This window comes from Emys orbicularis, chromosome 13 (assembly GCF_028017835.1).
Source record: "Emys orbicularis isolate rEmyOrb1 chromosome 13, rEmyOrb1.hap1, whole genome shotgun sequence".
In the NCBI taxonomy this organism is placed as follows: domain Eukaryota; kingdom Metazoa; phylum Chordata; order Testudines; family Emydidae; genus Emys; species Emys orbicularis.
In genome coordinates, this window is record NC_088695.1 from 42,740,317 (window position 1) to 42,760,952 (window position 20,636).

General features: G+C 39.2%; 1 protein-coding gene across 3 annotated transcripts in view; it reads right to left on the minus strand.

Annotated features, from left to right (window-relative positions):
- Window positions 1-288: 288 nt before the first annotated feature.
- Window positions 289-20,636, minus strand: part of BPTF (bromodomain PHD finger transcription factor) — a 93,784-nt gene continuing 73,436 nt past the window's right edge. For 2 of the 3 annotated variants that reach the window (XM_065415359.1, XM_065415360.1), the window contains exons 22-32: window positions 20,506-20,614; window positions 19,694-19,917; window positions 17,991-18,213; window positions 15,822-16,732; window positions 15,045-15,127; window positions 13,261-13,486; window positions 11,386-11,738; window positions 6,456-6,648; window positions 5,261-5,345; window positions 2,653-2,839; window positions 289-479 (exon numbers count right to left, since the gene is read on the minus strand). In XM_065415359.1, the coding sequence (XP_065271431.1) occupies window positions 443-479; window positions 2,653-2,839; window positions 5,261-5,345; window positions 6,456-6,648; window positions 11,386-11,738; window positions 13,261-13,486; window positions 15,045-15,127; window positions 15,822-16,732; window positions 17,991-18,213; window positions 19,694-19,917; window positions 20,506-20,614 (2,631 nt within the window). In that variant the 3' untranslated portion in view covers window positions 289-442. Of the gene's footprint in view, window positions 480-2,652; window positions 2,840-5,260; window positions 5,346-6,455; window positions 6,649-11,385; window positions 11,739-13,260; window positions 13,487-15,044; window positions 15,130-15,821; window positions 16,733-17,990; window positions 18,214-19,693; window positions 19,918-20,505; window positions 20,615-20,636 lie in introns of all 3 variants that reach the window. The other variant, XM_065415361.1, reaches the window with a different exon arrangement.

Consider the following 20,636-nt stretch of genomic DNA (forward strand, 5'->3'; position numbering starts at 1 on the left):
GACAAATGAGGGCAGCAATAAAAAAGCGTCCTTTTTTGCAACAATAAATAAATACAGTCAAAGTTTTCTGTGTGGACTTTAAACCAGCTTCTTCACTGAAGAACAGACGTGGCATTTCCATGGAGTTAAACTTGACCCCATTTACTGTATCTTTTTTCTTGCTTGCTTGCTCTCTCTCTCGCCAACAAAACAAAGTTTTCTCACTTCTGCCACAATAGTACAACAATTTGAACTTGACAAGAAAGTGGTGCTGCTGATTTTTATTCCTTTGTCCTTTGGACAAAATAAGCCAAGAATATAATTTGACTGCTGTGACCAATAAAAACACAGTTTACATCAAGTCTTGTCAGGATAACCTGACTAAAAACCATCTGGCTTCTTAATTAAAAATTTCAGACAACCAGATTCTTGCTGTGTGTGTGTTAGGTTAACACGCTGAACTCTAAGAAGCTGTAGACTGCAGTTTGTTGTTATGAGACCTGCAGAATACAGAAAAAAGTGAATTAAGCACCCTTCATTTTTGAGAACACGGTTTCTCTAAGAGGATGCCAAGGGTCAATCACTGGGAGGGGAATGCAGCCATGTTGTGTCTGTTCATCTTTGGAGACAAACACCATTTAAAACAAGCATCTCTGAACTTTACAGAAGTTTTCAGCTACAGCATTAAAAAATTCCACTGTATACAAAACATGATGCTTCACTGGAATATCCAAAAATGCCCAAAATAAAATTTTACTAATCAAGATACATAATAGTATTCTATAATAGGGAAGGCATAAAGACAATTCATAAGTTAGTACGGTACTTTTGGTAAAATATACAAAATATACTTAAGTTACATTGATTTGGGAAGTCTTTGGATAAACGTTCAAACATAAAAAACTGAATAGTAAAAGAAATTAATACCACATTTTTGCTAATCAGAGTTCAGCGAATCCCCTTTCTAACGTTCACAGTTTTATTAGTGACTGCAAATAATTAATTAAAATACATAGTTTCCAAGACTGAATTATTTGACTTTGTTTAAATACAGTATTCCAAGGAACAGACAGTTTCTTAATACATTTTTGTTTACCAACATGGCTGCTGGCAAATAATTGTTTCCATTTTAAAACGAACACTTAATATTTGGACATTGATCTGGATTTTTTAAGGCAGTTTAATGTCATGGTACTGTACAATAAAAGAAAGAGTGACCCCAACATCCAGTTCTGATTCCAGTTAAAAAGGTCAGACTAAAGATATCACAATCTGCAAGAAAAGAAAGAACATGGATGGTGTAAATGAAGCAGCACAACAAATAAGATGCAGCAATGAAATTAGTGTGCAAACAATGAATGTCGGATAACCAAATATGACAGAATGAAAGAAGCATGAGCCAGTAATGGCCTGATAAAAGCAGATATCACTGAATTAAATTAAGAGGGTAAACACACAAGTGCTTCAGTTGGCCACACCTGCACTTCCCCGTAGTCCTGCTCTTGTCCCACTTGGAAAACTAGCAACTTCCACACAGATGGATATAAGTGCAGCTTCTAACAAAGTTAATTGCAAATAGATTGAATCCTGAATTGATCTAAACCTACCAGAATTCAAGTGTAATGGTCAAGCTGAGTAATCTACCAACTGATGATACATAATCAGAATTCTGATTCAAGTTGAATTTAATGAAAGTAATATTTGTAATTAAACATAGGTGGTTTATTGTTGGGATACAAATCTGCAATGATATATGGAAAGTCCTATTACTATACTAGTGTTAAAGAGTAAACTAGTCTCAATCTTAATTATAGCAGTACTACCACTCACAGCTCCCCTGGTTTCATGTAAGTAAGTACATGATACTATGTATTATACATAAGGACATATGGATTATAGCCTGAAATGTAGTTGGCAAGCTGTATAGTTCATGTTAAGCAGAGTGCATGTTAGTTTTACAAACAAGGTTCCCAGATGGAATATTCTGTACCAGTCTTTTCCTGCAGAAAAGGAACTTAAAGCTAAGTTTCTGTTTTTTATTTTAAACTATTAGTCTCAATTTTAAATTTCTATTATTTCAATTGGACATATAGTTGCTTAAAAATGAGAGTGAATAAGTTATCTAAATAATACAAAACAACAAGAAGAGATGGAAGTTCGCTAGGTAAGAGTAAGGAACTGTTTACTTTTGCATACATTTGAATTTTCCTTAGGTTGTGAGCTCTTTGGAGTAGGAGGAGCATCCTTTCTTCAGTGTTAGGAAAGGTCCTGGCACCAGTGGACAGTAAGTAGCTAATAATTATATTCAAAACAGAAGCTGGTCCCTTTGATTTGGTTTTCACAGTAACTGAAAAGGTCTTCTTTATTTTAGTGTTCAGTTTCTTTATAATTATGATAATGCCCATATTGATATGCAATTCATATTTTAAACAAAAATTATACAAATACTTAAGTAGGATCAGGTTCAGGCCCCAAGTTTGACAAAAACCAACAGCTGGAATGTATTGACTCGAGATTCTTCCCTTCCAAATCTAGCTATAATGGCACGTGTGGGGAAAGAGGCAGGCCTTTATATGAGTGCAGTAGGATAAGCTTAGGGTAGTAGGAAGATTTTCTAAAACAAACTCAGGTTACAGTCAAACGATTATCAATATGGAGAACACTTTGCCTTACCTGCTTGCCTTGAATCCTTTTAGCTTCTGTACAAAGAATGATTCAAGAACCTCTGCACATTGGTAAAAAGGGGAGTCACTTGGATTGTAGTAACGACAGTTATCAAAAATTTTGGTCATATCTGCCACAAACTCTGTCACCTTTTTGTAGTAACGTTTCAGGATTCTTTCTTCCATGGTAGCAAGGTCTTAAAAGAAAACAAACAAACCAACCCATACCTGTTATTTAAAACGAGACATCTTTAGTCTCCCAGACAGAAGTTTATTTATATCATCATCAAATGTTGTAACAAAAGCACAACTGGCTTGGCTACATTTCTGCAATGTTGCTTGTGACATGATGCCAGGTGAGGGGTCTCATTTAGAATGTGTGCTTCCTCCCATCTCACATGAATTTATTATATGTAATTTACACATTTTAGTTACAGCAACTAAAGTTTTTGAAACTTCCATTACAGAGCTATTATTTACTCCTGATGAAGAAAGGACACTGCCATTAGAGAATTCTGATTCTATTCTTGGTATTTTTTTGTTTTCCTTATTTTTTAATACTATCATCAATCAATGCATAATAAATACACTTGATTTGCAGTTCATCTGCTCCTGCTGATTACTCCTTATTTGAATTCATAACTCTTTTAGGGACATCCATTAATTGCCACTGAGATGCACATTACCACACAAAGGGCAGAATGACTTCAAGGGCTTTCAGACGGCAAACTGATAACTTGAACACCGCAGCCAATCAATTCTGAAATTTCAGGGAATGTCCTAGGCATCCAGAGCCAGAACTGTACTGATTTGGGGGAAAACCAAAAGGGGGAAAATGGGACACACATGAAGTCCCTGCCAATGCCAGCTCCTCAACTGTCTATCCAACAACTGGTTGATGGCACCCATTAATGGTTTTCAGCATAACAATACTGCAATTCATCACTGCTCATCTTCCCAAGAGAGTTTAATATGTTGACATCCTGAATCACTTATCTCCCAAACAGAAAGAATAATAATGGTGGCAAGGAATGGGGACATGCACACAGGCATCTGGGGAATGGGGGAGGGGCACACAGCATTCCTGCCATGGAGGAAGGGGAAATGGGCATGCACACTGAGCCAGTGGTGAGGCAGGGAGAATGGAAACCCTAGTATGGGGGGCACACAGACTCCATGATGGGGGGGAACTCGGGGAGAGTTGCAGGGAATGCTAGAAACAGAGGGGGATGGGAGAGTGACACATAGAAAGTTTGGGGGTGGGGAAGGAATGAAAGAATGCAAGCAGCTCCTGATGTGTGCAATAAGCTCGGCCTACGCAAGTTACAAAGGCTGCGACTCCCTAGTTAAAAACAAAGGGACAAGCATTGAAAAATATAAACTAAATAGTCTTTAAATTTAAATTAACAAGTGTCCCTCTTAACTTGGTTGAGAAAATGAACAAAGGATTCACCTGCCTTAAAAAAAATTCCTTCTAAATGCTTGTTTTTTAATCCCACCAAGTGTCAAAACATTTGCAAACATGGACATCTTTTGATGTGGTTTACTCATCCATAACAGGTGGTCTGCCTCCCAGTTACAGTGACAATGTGCTAAGTGTAACCTGATAGATTGCAAATTCAACGATGTTATCGCTTGGCGTTTCTGAGACAGTTTTACCCACAAGAGAAGATTAGCGTTTTGTAAAACAAACAGCCAGCTCTTTTCTGTGAAACTTGAGGAAATTTAGGTGGCCAAATTCCAATTTTTCCCTCACACACCAGAATTAGCATCCTTATTTTTGTGAAAAGTACAAAGTGGTCAAGTTTTGTGTGACATCCAGAAGTCAGAAACTCCAGCAGCAAGCACACTGACTGCTAAGACAATACTGACTTTGAAGGAAGAGGATTACAAACATTTGTAACAATTTCCTGCAGCAGCTGGGTTTTCCTTAGAGATCTTACATCCACGTCCTGAGGCAGCCCACCACTGCCTTGTCCTTGAGATTTAGTAAGCTCACAGCACAACATAGTATGGCTGCAGATTATTATACAGCCCCAAAAGGATTTTCTTCCTTTTCAATAGAGCTTTCTTGTACAATAGCAAAGAAAATGAAGATTGCTTTTATAGCTTTCCATCCTGTATTACACAAGTCATTATGCAACTATATCATCAATTTACTAAAATAATCTTTTTCCTTAATCACATGAGCACATACTTCTACTTCTCTCACTGGGAGATGCTGAGTGAGGGGAGAGAGGAAAGGATAAGGTATGGTGGTACAACTCACTCTGTTGGAAAGTGACTCCTTAAGTATAGAAAGATCAGAAAAAAATAAATTTGTAAGTTTGATAAACCAATTGGGACTTTATTTTGTATGTTAGGAAGGATAGACTTGTGATTAAGGAGCAGGACTGAGAGTCAGTATATAAGTTTCCATTTTAGCTCTGTCACAAACTTACGTACTGATAAGCAAGTCACCATCTCGGTTTCATTTTACCCATCTCTCTAACGAGGATATATTGATAAAGCACCCAAAGATCCTCGGATGAAGCCATTCGATATATGTAAATTTTAAATCTATATTAACTAACAATTAGCACTCAGCCAATCATAATATTAATTGGAAATACACTTACCCATAGGCTCTTTGATAACACCATAATAATCTGGTGCATCATTGGGATCTACTGGTTCTAGGAATGGCCATGCCATCTTGTGAGCCTATCAGGAAAATGAGGCATAATCAGTTTCAGAAGAAAACATTACAAATACTTTTAAATTAACAAGGGCTTGACAGCTGTTTAATTAATTATATATTGCTAGAGATTTGCATCTGATTCTAATTTCGGCAACAACTAAAGTGTTATTTGCTGATCTTGATTGTCCGTATCCTAAAGTGTAATCTGGCATGATGAGCAGTTTGTCCTCATGAGGAGAGGCATACTGGAATTGAGAGACTGCAAACAGCCAACTTCAGCCAGTGTTCCCGAAGAAGCTTCCTTTCAAGTCAGTGGGGACTGAAGGGGCTGCAACCCTCACAGAGTTCGGCCATTTACTGTTTTTCACTTTCATTAAATCTAAAATTAACTTGTCATAAAAAATGTCAATTAAAACCGCTCAAATCAAACAAATACTTTGCTGTACATTTCATATTGCACTAGCCTGCTCTTCTATTAACACATGGGATTATTTCTAGCTGATGGCAATTTAAATGTCCCTTTTCAACCATTAGGGATGATATTTACACTAGCAAAAATGTTATAACTGGGCCAGAGGCTTTTCATTTTTCTTAGCAACATATAGTCATTTGCATGCTGAAATCCATCTTCTGGAGGTGATCTTGTGTTAAAGAAAATTTTAATATTTTTTTTAATCTTTAAAAAAAGTCAGCCTTGCAGTTTAGCTGAAGTGTATATAATTTCAGATTGGAAATCATACAGGCTAGCCAGAGAACACAACTTATTTTATGTTGAAAACTTCCATTTCCTACCCAAAATGCAACTGCTCTGCCCTTTATATTCTGATGAAATCTGCTTCCGTCATGCTCAACAGAGCTATCCTCATTCATTAAAAAAACAAAATACCCCAGAACCTGGAAGCAGTGATTTTCTTCCAGGCTACCATCAATGTTACTCAATGTCACAATGCTGCTTGAGAAGGCTGTGGCCAACACATTGTCATCCCTCACAGAAAAGGAAGCTTATTACATCTCAACAAAATCACGATGTCTAACAATCAGACAAGCGGAGATCCAAGGTTACTCCCAAAGAAAGACATCTTGGATGAACCTCTATACCTGTATTTTCCACTCTGAGTATGGTTTATCCTCACCTGTAAGGAACGTAGTACTCTTCGTAATCCCTCATAATCTTTATCAGTCAGTGGACTGAGTACTGTCATGGCATCTTCTGTAGACTGACACTGTGGACAGACATACTCATCAATGAGATCTGCCTCACTTTGCAAAATACCAACACAGCGCCCGTGATACCAGTTCTGACATCGGTCACAGCCAATGTAAAATCTGCAAGATTTGAAAGAAAAATATCAGTAACATTATCCTTTACATTTAAAGCAAAAGATTTTTTAAAAACTCAGTTTTAATAATTTGCACCTCAGTAGTTGTTCTGCATGATATAAAACAATGTTATATTTAAATATGTGACATTTTAGTTTTACATATGCTAATTAAACCATGCACGCTAATTTAATATTTACAAACAATAACTAAATTACCTGACAATTTTACTTCATAATTATCAGTAGTGCCTAAAATTAAATAATTAATTTCAAGGAAACAAGGTTTCAGAAGTTCTTTATCAGTTTTAAAGCTGAAAGTAACAGTGTAATGCCAGAAGTCTCACTCGACCAGTGATTCAAGGAACATATTTTACACACGTAAAATAGGACTACATTCTAGGGCTCCAATTTCACCCTGTTCAAACATTTTTCATATGGAAGCCAGAGTCTTGTGGTTGAATATAAGAAGGGGTATTCTGGTGACAAAAAGCCTTATAAACATAAAGATACCACCCAAATACCCCATACTCCAAGAAATTTTTCTAATCTAAATCAAAGAGACTAATTTCAAGCACAAAAAGTCCCAACTAATATTCAATTTTGTTTTAATCTTTCTAGCTCTTCCTTGTTAAAATTAATCGCAATTTAAAATTCTTGGTCTTATTTAAAACATTGAGGCCACCTTAAGAACTTTACTTTTCCTATATATCCAAAATATTCACTTGAAAACAACATTTGGGGGAGAGAGAGAGAGAGAGAGAAATATTGAAAAGGAAATTGTAATACCAGGGGATACAATATATGCAGAATATTTGTTTTTCTTTTTAAGGAACAGGTAACCAAAGTCAGAGCAGTTTGCTACCTAAATATTAAATAAGAGGTTCTTATCAGAACTCACTGTGACTCATCATAAGGTGTTCTGCAGATACAGTACAATTCCTCACTGCTGCCCTCTTGTGCCCGTTTACAATCATTACAGATGTACACATCCATTTTCTTAGCCTCCTTTTCTGTGATGCCAACACATTCTCCATGATACCAGTTAGTACAAAGATCACAGCCAATATAGAACCTAAAAGTGTTCACAATGAAAATGACAATGTAATTGTCATTTCAAATGGCATGGCACTTTTCCCTGCATTTCTGGTTCTGATGCACTTTCTTGCTAGCCTGCTTTCTGCAATTTTCTGACTCAGTCTCCCTGTCCTCTACCATTCTATCCTTGCAAGGCCTACATCTGACACTGCAGCTGCACTGTAAATAAGGTCACTTGGGTCAATCTTGATATAGACAGTTTAGTAAATGTGGGTCAACCAATATCTACAAGATTTTGAAAAAACTGTACTGAAAATGTGTATCTCCAACATGAATGCATATGTGAAAAACTGTAAAAGGCACAAAAAGACATGGCCAAAGAAAAAGATTTACATTTTCAAAACTATGGTTCAGAAGCCAGGTAAGTATCAAGGCAACTTCTTGAGATTTGAAAATGTAGGTCTCAGTTAATTTTAAAAACAAAGCAAAGCACAAACAACAACTAGAAGTTACAAGTACACTACAAAGGAACATGCATACCAGCCATGTGTAGAATACATATTGGTATAATATGATGTGAAGGAAAACTGTGTAAGAATGTGTGTTGTAATTTTAAAATTTCTATGCGGGATCCTAAAAATAGAGCAATTCAACTAAGCAGAATTACAACAAACTGGAACACAGACCATTCTTTGGAGAATATATGTCTATTCTCAAACAACACTATGGGACAGAACCAGATATGGTATGATACAAAGTGAAGGAGAATTGGGTAAGGTTCAAAAACAATTTAATTCCATACAGAATCATGTGAATAATGGACCTTGCACAGAATGGTGTGATAAACTTGTAAATTATTATTCAAGGATGTTTGACAGTATTTTGGATATGGATGCCCCAAACATACCTATGACTAGCAGAATCAACCATGGGGACAAGAAGTTAGGCACCCAGTCTCCCTCTCTCTCTCTCTCTCTCTGACTGAGCAAAAGCTAGCTGACTCCATATTTTCAGGCTTCCTAGAGTTTAATCATAGAATATCAGGGTTGGAAGGGACCTCAGGAGGTCATCTAGTCCAACCCCCTACTCAAAACAAGACTAATCCCCCCAAAATTTAGTGAAAATCTTACCATTTATCACCTGTTATGATGCCAGTTTCTGCTAACCTACAGAACCAACCCTGGGCAGGCATGACGAAGAGGAACTGGCTATACTAGGGTAGCTAGCAATATATGTCACACCAAACAAACATCTCTAATTTCTACCAAACTTTTGCACTAGAAGTCTTGGAATGTGCACCCAGACTTCACATCAAATCACACCTCACCTAGACCATTTTTGCTAATTTGAGGAATGCTTCCCCTCCTATGGTGCCTCCAAAATTCTCTTAGCGGCCCAATATCTGCCACATTCAACCTATTTTTTCCATTGCTTCTTATTTCCTATCAGTCAAGTCTCAACAATCTAATGAAATCATCTTTCTGCAAAGAAGGGCTAGATGTAGTTCTCTCTACAGTGAGTCAACACCAATTCAATCTAGCACAAGATATTTCTTCTGCTTCCTTGCCCCAACACTATAAGGGTAGATAGCACCATCTCCACAGTGCTGCCAGCTCCTGCTGGCCTGGAAGCAAATTCAGGTCCAGAACTTGGATCCTTTGCCTCACAAGTTGTTTTATTTTTATATTTCCCACTTATCAGTTAAATCTTAGACAGATACCCTGACTAACCCATAACAGTATATGAGTGAATCCCTAACATGCTTCAATGTCATTAATGAAAAAATAAACATGAAAGATCTACAGTAAAAGAATATAAATGACTCAAGCAAAGAATGATCTTAGTGAATCTAGTGCATTATAACAAATGTATAGGGTACCTCATCTCATATTACAGGTTGCCTCTTAGGAGCAGTTCAGGCTACAAAACTGAAAGCTACACTTCTATCCTGCATGAACTGCAAATGAGGCACCAGCACAAAAAGAACATATCTGATAACCATATACATTTATTAAAAAACACTAAATTTCATAAGAAAACAATGTTTTCAAAAGTAACCAACTTCTTCACCATCAAGTGGTGAAATAATTAAGCTCAACAGCATAGCCACCGTATATTAAAAAACGGTGAGATTCAGAATTTATGAGCAGAGAAGTTGAACTGGATCACACTGCTAAGGCATTAACATTCCGTTTTTGGGAAATCTTATTTCCTGCTTCAATAAAGGTCATCTCTGTTCAGTATGCTAGAATGTGCTGTCATCATGTATTATCTATGGGCCAATCCAATGCCCAATGACTCGAACAGGCATCAGATCAAATCCATGTATTTGTTTAATTTACTTTATTTTTGTGATAAAGCTTCCACTGCTTATAAGAGACTGAACCAGTATGACTGGCCTGTGCTCAATATGTTATAACAAAATGAGAACAGGGCATCCTACTAAGTTTTACTGAGTGACAAAAATCCTAATATAGCACTTATTCTTCCCCACCCCACCAATCCCTATTTCAAGTGGTATTTAGCACTGACAAGTAGCAGCAGATTAGAGTACTTCCATTCCAGGCTGCCATTCACAGAAGGAGTGCAACACCGGGAGCAGTCTAAGCTTCCCAACACTGACAGGATGGTAGACTGGAGTTATATAAATACCCAAGATACAGAAATTAACCCCCTTCAGCTGTGACTTGGAGGAACCACTACTGGGGGGACAGGCTAGTTCAGTCTCCATGGCTCATTTCAATTCTTGGCATTTCTACTGAAACCCCAAACAAAGATGCTAATTAGTGCTTTTGGAGTGAGTGATTTTTATCAAGTGGATGACCTGGAACACTAACACCAACTGATTTCTCAGATGCCACCGCATAGCTATCATACGGTAACAACTTTTGATCATTACCGACTTGAGCGGAATTAGAGCCATCAAACTAGAGGTGATCCAGTCCACCATTTATTAATTTCTCCATAAACAATTCCTTCTATAAAACGATTTCCCTTTCAGCGGGAAACAATCTTCTTTTTCTCTTCAGAGTTAGTTTCTAAACCATTTATTAGGAACTGCCATTTTCATTTTGTCAAATGCTTAAAACTTCCAAAACATACTAGAGTCTGGTAGAAAAGTATGGTTTTTTTTTTTGCTTGGTTTGCATTTCTTAATGCAACTCAATAAGAGTCCAGCGTGGGGTGGGTAGGTAATATATTAAGAAATGAAGAAAGAAAATACTGGAATATTGGAAACCACTTGAAACATTTTCCAAAATGAACTGCAGCCTAATAGGTTAGTATCTCTTGTTAACTACTGAATTACAGAAAAATCTTATTTATGGGGAGACGGTACCAAACCTATCACTAGAGAACACCAACCATCTGTTCACAAGAAGGAACACAAGTATATAATCATTTGCTCCCAAAGCAGAGGCAAAAAGGCAAAACAAAGAACAGAGCGAAATAAAGAGTATGTGCATGTGAGACAGAAAGATCATACAATGGAAACATGCAAACAGGTAAAAAAAATTAACTCACAAGAAGTACTAGATTTGTAATTGCTAGTATAATCCAGACACTGCTTATTCTTTCATAGTCCATGCTCCTTGCAATACCGCCTGATTTTCTACCCCCATTTCTAATCACTATCTCAGACTAATAGCTAAATGCTAAAGCTGAACCAAACAATGCACAGGACAAGCATGCTGCATTCACCACTCACTTTGATTCATCATAAGGTGTTTTACAGATGCAATAAAGCTTTGTGTCCTTCTTGGTTTCCTTTGAGGTAGTAGAAATCATTTTCTTTTTCTTGGACTTGGAAGCTGAAGAATCTTTCTCCTCCTCTCGTTTTCTCTTCTGGGAAGATACTGGCGCTGGGACTGTGGTGGCAGATGTGACGCTGGTGGCATGCTGTGATGGTGGTGGTGGTGGTGGTGGTGGTGGAGGAGGTGGAGGGGGTGTTGCTGCTGCAGCAGCAGCAGCTGCGGCAGCGGCAGCAGCAGCGGCGGCAGCCGCTGCCTGTGCTTTTTCTTTTTCTTTCTTAATTTTAGTCAAGTCTTTCTTTAGCTCTTCCTGAAGCACGTTTAAAAAAAGGCAAAAAAGACACCTGTTGAGGACATTCTAGAATAGGATCAGAATCCAGACTCAAATCTTGCTCCATTTAAAAAAGACAAGTCATTTAAATAATTTACTCATTCAGGTACAAATTCCAAGATTAATTTAAGTCAGCCCCTGGGCTGCTTTAAGATGAGATGTTTTAAGTCTGATGATAAGTATCGGGGAGGTGACCCTATGTCTAATCCTAAGGCAAAAAAGAGGAGGAATTTCAGGGATGTGTCAAGAACTTGGAGGACACATGCTTGCTAATAAAAATGGTGATCAGGCATAAAAAGCTGAATTAAGGATGGAGTCAGTCTTTACTGTTAACAATCACCTAGCTCTTTGTACTTTTAACAATAAGAAATAAAAATTAATATGATTCTTATAGGATCTGTGACATTCAGAATTGAAATAACAGCCACAGAACCTTTAATATATTAATGAAGTCCCACACTGGTAACTCTGCATTGTCATGTGGGAAACCTGTTCCATTTCTAGTCCCTATTTGTCATTCCTTGGGCATGTAAAGGGCGATTAGGGATATTCAACAGCAGACCCTCTGGCAAATAAACTATAATGTCAGATGACACAGAAGGCAGCTCCCCCATCCAGAGGTGTAATTGCCAGGATACAAAATCTTGTGTGTGGGAAGCATACAGAAACAATATTTCACCCCAATGATACCATCCACCAGAATTCTCACTCCTGGTTGTCACTCCTTTATGGGAGAGTGGGGTAGCTCCCACAGTCAAAGAATTCTGATATAAGAGCAGTGGTTTAAGTGCTATCCTCTGGACATTCCAACTCCTTCTCAACCATGATTGGTGAAGGATCTCCCTGTTGGTATGTCTTTACATCGCTTCAGTTTTCCACACAATCTTTACTCAGCATTCCTACCTTGCAGTTGATCCAGTAGGTTCCATAAATTGTGAGGCCTTTGCCTTAAGTGCTCTGGTACATTTGTGTTGCAATTTGCTGTTTGTTTCTTGGAAATCTGATGCCCTTACAATGAAAAAGTGCCACAGAAATAAAGGATGGGGCCAGCTCCAGGCTTTGTGGGGTCCTTCACAAAAACATGTCTAATGCAGCTCCACCCCCACTTCTAGAAGCGTATCCCCACCGGTGTTAAATTCTCAACAGGGTGGAATCAAATGGGTCATATTTCCTTTGAAGGCAGGGGAAGGAGCAAAAACTAGAGTAGGGGGATTTCTGACCTTCTTGGTTTAGCTTTTTCAGTGAGAGGCAAGACTGCAGGATTTGGACCTTTAATAAGGCAGAAATTGTTTTAAGAAACCACAAAAGACCTCTGCATAGATTAAATGCTAGATGCAGTAAATAAAGTGATCTGGGGGTTCAGCAGGGATACAGGCATGCAACAGAAGAATTTCATCCTGCATGCTTCCTTAAGGACTCAAAGGACAAGCTGATAAACATAACAATATTTTCCCCCAACTTAAGAAAACCCACCTGGTTCATTGAGAAGAACTGCTCTTACCTGAACTTCGATTTGTAGATCTTTGTCCAGAAGTGCTCTTTTTTTCAGTATTTCAGCTTTAAGCTGTTCTTTATGTTTGAAAAGCAGAGCTGAGAGCTTGGTAGCATTCTGTTTACTACGCTTCTGTTCCACACTCTCTTCTCGCTTCCGTTTCTTAGCTGCCTGTTTTTCTTCTTTATCTATCTTATCCAAAATATACTTCATCACCTGATTACACACTATCATTCTAGGGAAGGAATACAGAGAAGCACATTGTCCCAAGTTGTCTAATAAATCACAAAATTAAAGTTATTTTCTCTTTACAGCCTACACAAATCACAAGTCGTATTATTAATTCTGATGGTAAAATCATGGATTTAGCCACAACAGCAGCACTTGCTTGACTCGTGATAGGGCTGCTGCAGAAGTAGGAATGGAAAATCAAGGAGCCACCTGGTATTTTATTGAGGGCTGTAGGAGTACACTGGCTGTTTGGTAGGGCCATATGACATCAACCATTCTGTTCTTCTCCACTGTCCCACATCTACCTGGTCTAGTCTGGGTTTCACTGATAAAGATTATACTCTTTGGGAAGAAAAGACTCATTGAGGTGGAAAGATGACAGTGCCACGAACAGAGCTGGTCAAACACCATTAACAAAAATGTTCTTTTGTTTTTTAAAAGTAACAAATTTGGTCATTCGCAATTGTTAAGAGAGCAGTCTGTGCCAACAAATTTTTAACTTTTGATTTGTGAACTAGCCACTGTGTATTCACTATTCGTTTCTCACACAGAGTGGACACTAAGTTGCCTAGTATTGTTCTTGTATCTGATTTGGGGATCAAAACCTTATAAAACAGGAATTCCTTTTCCTGATCACAGGATTATTTGATAAATCATGTGAATAACAAAATTGTCAAAATAGCAATGGAAGAATATCTAAAGCCAACGACTTTTGTCTGCTGGCTGGGAGGTAAAATAGTTAAACAGAGGACACGCTCCTGCCACCAAAGGGAATGAAATTAAGAAACCATAACATGGAGTGCTCAAACAGAAACGAGAAACAGGCTTAGTGACAATGGAGCAATCCTTCTATTTCCTTTTGTGAGCTCCCTCAAAGTTATTTATCTGCTTGAATTTTAATATATGGAGATATACCTATCTCATAGAACTGGAAGGGACCTTGAAAGGTCATTGAGTCCAGCCCCCTGCCTTCACTAGCAGGACCAAGTACTGATTTTTGTCCCGGATCCCTAAGTGGCCCCCTCAAGGATTGAACTCACAACCCGGGGTTTAGCAGGCCAATGCTCAAACCACTGAGCTATCCCTATTAAAAAACTGTGGCTAGCACTAACCACATGCATCATATCACAGTCCATATTCTGGGCAACAAGTGAAGATAGTCAACATTTATTTTGATTACAGGGGAATCAAACTGCTCATAATTAGGAATGTTACTTTTAAGTCATGGATTGTCACCATTATTTGTATATTACTTGAAGTCCGTTTTAGAACTTCATACAACTAAGCTTTTCCAAGCCTGAGACAGAAGGCGTGACTGCACAATGGGGAAATGCACACCACTAGGGCGTGATTTCTAAAGCACACTAATGTTTAAAATAGCACTATATTAAAGCAAACTAGGGAACTTTCAATGAGCACCAGCACTGTCTACACAGACTGGTTAGAAATCACACTCACACACTGCGCCTTACAGCTCCATGTAGACAAGCCTTATTTTGTACAACAGACAACAATGAACACATTTGCTCCACATCTATTGATACATTATCATGTGTTCCTACCTCTGATTTTCTTCTCGTTCAGCCGGGGTCAGTGTCTTTTTCTGTTTCAAGTGTTCTATTACAGCATTGTGTTTCATCACCACCTTGAACACAAAGTCCAAACAACATTTGAAAACTTCAGGTAGTGTCTGATAATAGTACTTGGGGAAATGCAGACACTTGCTAACTTAAGACACATTTGAACAAATAAGTCTTATGTTACTTACACTATTTTGAAGGTAACTTTTTATACTTAATCTTAAATTATGACTAAGGAATTTAGAGATTCAACTTAAATTTTCATTATTTCTGGAGAAAAAAATAAGTGAAGTCAGTTTCACTTTTGTAGTCAGTTGCACTTTCCCAAACTCCTATTGCTGCACTATATTTAGAGTTTTCTGCCCATTTTTTCTCCCCACAGTCCATCCCCTGATAGTTAACATCATTATACTTAATACAGCTCTTATAGTCTCCTTTCTAGAACAGCCAATGAAAGCACAGTAGAAGTGTTGCAAATCACCAGTCCTTACTTTTTCTGGACTAACATTGAAGATACATTTCTCCCAATAACCAGCGATACAATAAATCAAGTCAAAGTGCCAGATAGCAAGTACAGCACAGTAGTCTCTTAATGTGCTGAATTAACTTAGAGGCGCTATTAAATTGGCAAAAACAATTTTGCAATCTAATTTAGAAATGAAAATCCCAGAGGCTCAATTCACAGGCTATCTAATGTATCAATATGATTAACAGAAACATGTGTTTAGCATGGTTTGTATTTACTTCTGATAACTTTACCTGTTTTTGGATAATGTCACTTTGATTAGAAGCCTGAAGAGTGTGTTCACGTTTAATTTCTATCTGTTGCTGCTTTTTCTTTTGCTGTTGCTCCCTGAGCTGCTGAACCCTTTGCAGCTGCTCTTGAACACTAGCTGCTTGAACGGTTACCACATTCTGAATCTGGTGAGCCTGCACTGGGCTGGCTTGTTGAATCTGAATAGGTAACTGAAGCTTAATCTGCTGGGGCACACCACCCTGCTGGGCCTGTATCTGAGCTACAACATGAGACTGAAGTTGGGAGAGAACTTGGACTTGCTGCTGAAGCTGAGGTACAGTAATAACTTTTGTTGTAGGCTGCTGGATCTGCAGTTGAGGGCGAGATGGAGATTGTACAGTAATTTGATTTAAATTTTGTGCAGCTGGAAGAGTCTGAAGGGAAGTCTGAATCTGGGGTTGCGACTGTTGCTGCAGTTGAGCTTGTATTTGTATAGAAGCTTGGGGCTGTATTTGTATCTGTTGCTGGGTTGTGGTCTGCACCTGAGCTTGCTGCAGAGCTTGGACTTGGGACTGAGCTTGTGGATGGATGACCGTCTGTGGTTGATTTTGGATTTGAATTTGAGACAGCCCTTGAACCTGGGTCTGTGGTGGAGACTGAACTGTAACTGGAGTTTTAGTTGATTGTGCCATGACAGTTTGTGCTTCAGATATGACTGGAGACTGAGCTGATGTTGGAGACTGAGATTCAGGCTGTGTCTGATCTTCAGGCTGAAGTGAGGGCTGAGTAGTCTGTGGCTGGGCTGGGGGCTGAGGCTGAATACTCGGGGTCTGCACCTGTGGCTGAGCTTGCAATTGACTGTGAGGGTGGGGCTGAATTGGTGGCAGCACTGGTTGTGTCTGTGTTTGTGAGGCTTGTTTCTGTTCTCCCGTAGCTGTGAAGGATAAAAACAGAGTATTCCACTCATTCCAAGCAACGTGCCTACAAGCTCCGTTAATCTGAACAATTAGGCCACGTCTACACTGCAGAGTTTTGTCGACAAAAGTTATGCCGCTTTAATTAAACCGCTGTTGAATGTCCACACTATGCTCTTGAGTCGGCAGAGTGCATCCACACTAGCAGTTCTTGCATCAACAGAGAGCAGTGCACTGTGGGTAGCTATCCCACTTTGCAACTGGCCGCAGGGTCCTTTGGGAAGGACATGACGCAAGTTTCTAAATCTCATCATTCCATGGGCGATTGCCAGTCGCTTTTCAACTGAAGTATGTGTGTGTGGGGCGAGAGTGAGAGAAAACAGGGAGGGGGAAGGTGCGTGTGTTGGGGGAGAGCGAGCGTGTTGGCATGCTGTCTCTAAGGTCAGACAGTGGCTGGAAACAACCAGTCCCAAGGCAGGGGCAGACCCCTGACATCAGCCCCCGCCTCCCTCCCTGGCTCTGGATAGCATAGCAGTTTCACCCCCACCAACCCCCCCGCACACACACCCCTGCCTGCCTGCCGCTGTGTTCCTAGTGCCCAGGACGTTAACGATTTGCTGTTTGCTGCCTGAGCAGAGCGGCATGTGTAGCTGTCAGAACTTCCTGGAGCTTTGACAGGAGAGGGGCGCATGCCTGTGTAGCTGGAATGCATGGCAGCCAAGTTCAAAACATTGATCAGAGCGCTCAGGGCGGGCATTGTTGAAGGCCAGTTATGGCAACATAACAAATGGCAGCATCTACACTGACACTTTGTTGCTTAACTTCATTGCAAAAAGCTTTATGCCTCGTCAAGGTGGTTTTATTTTGTCGGCAAACTGGAGAGTTTTGCCGACAAAAAAAGCATTAACACCAAGGAGTCTGGTGGCACCTTAAAGACTAACAGATTTATTTGGGCATAAGCTTTCGTGGGTAAAAACCTCACTTCTTCAGATGCATTGTACACCTCCACTGTTTTGTCGGCAAAATCTGCCTTTTGCCAACAAAACTGTGTAGTGTAGACAAGGCCCTAGGTTTTCTAAAGTTGAGGAAGCACTATTTCCCCTTTGGTTTCAAAAGAACTACAATACTTTATACAGAGCTTCAGCTGAAGATTTCTATGCCTACACACTGTTCTTTTAACTAAGATACTTTAATGAAAGAGACTAACTCCAACTATATAAAAAAATTAAAACAACCTAACTCCAATAATCTTTTTCTCTTGAACACAGAAAACCCTACCTGATGTCGAAGTGGAAACTGTCGGAGTAGTTGTGCTAGCTGTTGTAGCAGATGATGATAATGGAGTGAAAAGGAATCTTTGAATTGTACCATTCGGCATAGCCGCTTGCATTAGCTGTTGTCCTGGACCTGGTATTACAGTCACACCCTGAGGTATCAACTGTAACTGGCCAGTAGTTTGACCCTGTCCCTGAATTACCACAGTCAACCCCTGACTGCCACCCTAAAAAAAAAAAAAAAAAGTAAAATTCATGTTAGTATTGATGTCCCAATGATATAACCCTTAGGTGGACTATGCAGTAATCCGGGAGACCCAGGATTATGAATTCTGCGGATTTAAAACCTGAACCACTAGGGTACATATCGTATCTATGATGCTTAATTTTGGGCATCCTATTAACCACCTCCTGACCCAAAGACCAACCTCAAGAGTCCCAACTGCCTGTTCACAACATTAGTCAATAAAACATTTTCCTAACTGCATATCAGACATTGCCCAACTCTAAGTGTTGACTGTTCATCCAGGTTGTCAGCATGCTGGTAGAATGTTACTGCTTAAATGGTCTCTTTGGATACCATATTTTTGGAGATCTTTAATACAGGCAGAAACATCCCAGTTTTGCAGACAGATCAGAAGGATAGTTCTAACCCTCAAGGTGATTCCCTGCGTCATACACGTCTCTTTGAATCAGGCTACGTCTTCACTGGGGGGGGGAATCGATTTAAGATACGCAAATTCAGCTATGCGAATAGCGTAGCTGAATTCGACGTATCTGAGCCGACTTACCCCGCTGTGAGGACGGCGGCAAATCGACCGCCGCGGCTCCCCCGTCGACGACGCTTACTCCTACCTCTGCTGGTGGAGTACAAGCGTCGATTCAGGGATCGATTGTCGCGTCCCGACGAGACGCGATAATTCGATCCCCGAGAGATCGATTTCTACCCGCCGATTTAGGTGGGGAGTGAAGACGTAGCCTCAGTCCCACCAGTGGCAGCTCTTGCCTTCAACTGATACCTGCCCTTCTCCACACCTTCAATAATCAATAGCCTTTTGAGTCTGCCCTAGAAAAGAATTCCTGCATGTTGTTCTACATGTCAAAAATTACACTAAGGCATGAGCATATTTTGACAATTAAACCTTTTATCCATTCTTAACATTATTATTAAGTATTTATATTATCATAGTTCCCAAAGGTCCAAATTGGGATTGGGTGCTGTATAAACACAGAAAAGAGGGCCCCTTGAAGGGTTAACAATCTAAAGGATTTACAATTTACAGCCAAACTCAGCATGAATCTAAATGTACATGCACTAACCAGACTCTCATGGTCTAGGCATAAGCAATAGAGAGCGTTATTTTCCAGTTCCAAATGATGTCACTCTGTCCTTTCCCAGTACTAAAGCAAGTGTAAATGACAGCTATCATGTCCTTCAACACCCACCCAAAGACAGTGGATGGGCATCAACACCACATTCTGAAGGCAACAAGGTAAGTAGATAAAAGATATTTAGAGAAAAGAAATCTCTATTTTCTTAATTTAATTACCATTTGATTTGTATGTAGGTTATAGGTTTCCCAAAAAGCAAAACTGAAACACAATGTACAAAACGTACAGACACACACACACACGCCGTACTGATGAGATCAAAGGATATCAGTATGGGCATATTTTCATAAATGAGTCTATAAAAAAATTGTTTACCTGTCCTTGAGTTAGCTGCGTGAGTTGGGCCATAGTAAGTTTCACTTGCCCTTGCTGGGGACGAGTGGGCTGCGGTGTTGTGGTTTGTGGTTGTATATTCTGTGGAGGTGTTCCTGGAGCTGTTGCTACCTTTTGTCCAGGACTTGAAGTTGTGCTAGCATTAGAAACTGCAGTTGAGACAGGCTGACCTCTAATTATCTGAGTCACCACCTGTTGAGTCTGACCTGTTAAAGACAGCAAAATTTGTTATGCTAAAAATACACTTCCAACATTTTTCATTATAGCCCACAAAACTTCTAAACCCCAACTTCATGAGAGAAGTTAAGCAAGCATTCCTGTCTGCCACAGAATATCTATCATTAGTCACTTCTCTATCTGACTAACCAAAAATATGAATCTGATTTCAAGTAAAACATTTTGCAATCTACTTACAAGATAGTTTTAAACACCTAGCTTTCCTCTAATTACATGTAGCGTTTTCTCACAACACTATTAATTCAAACCTTTCTACAAATTGATTAATAATTTTATATTTTAATTATTCATTAAACTGTTTATCCAAGTTTTTTATTAAACTAGGAAACCCTGTTCTTTGTACCACCCGAATAAAAGAGTTACTCTTCAGTAGACTCTCCAGTAATCTTGATTAAACTGATGATTGATCCCAACACTTTTTTTTATTAAACACTGCACTGAATACAGTAATTTCTGAGTTAGGGTGAATGATACATAAAATGTTTATGGAGAAACAAACCATGGTTTCACACACTGGAAGTTTGTAATTAAAATGAACCTACTGGATGGAAGAATACCTTGCTGCACCACTACAGGTGTTCGAATAATGGCCTTTCCTAATGTTGATGGCTGAAGTGGTGTCCGTATTACTGTCATACCTGGGCGGAGCGGTGTTCCTGGCATTATCTAGAAACAGCAAAAGGAGAAC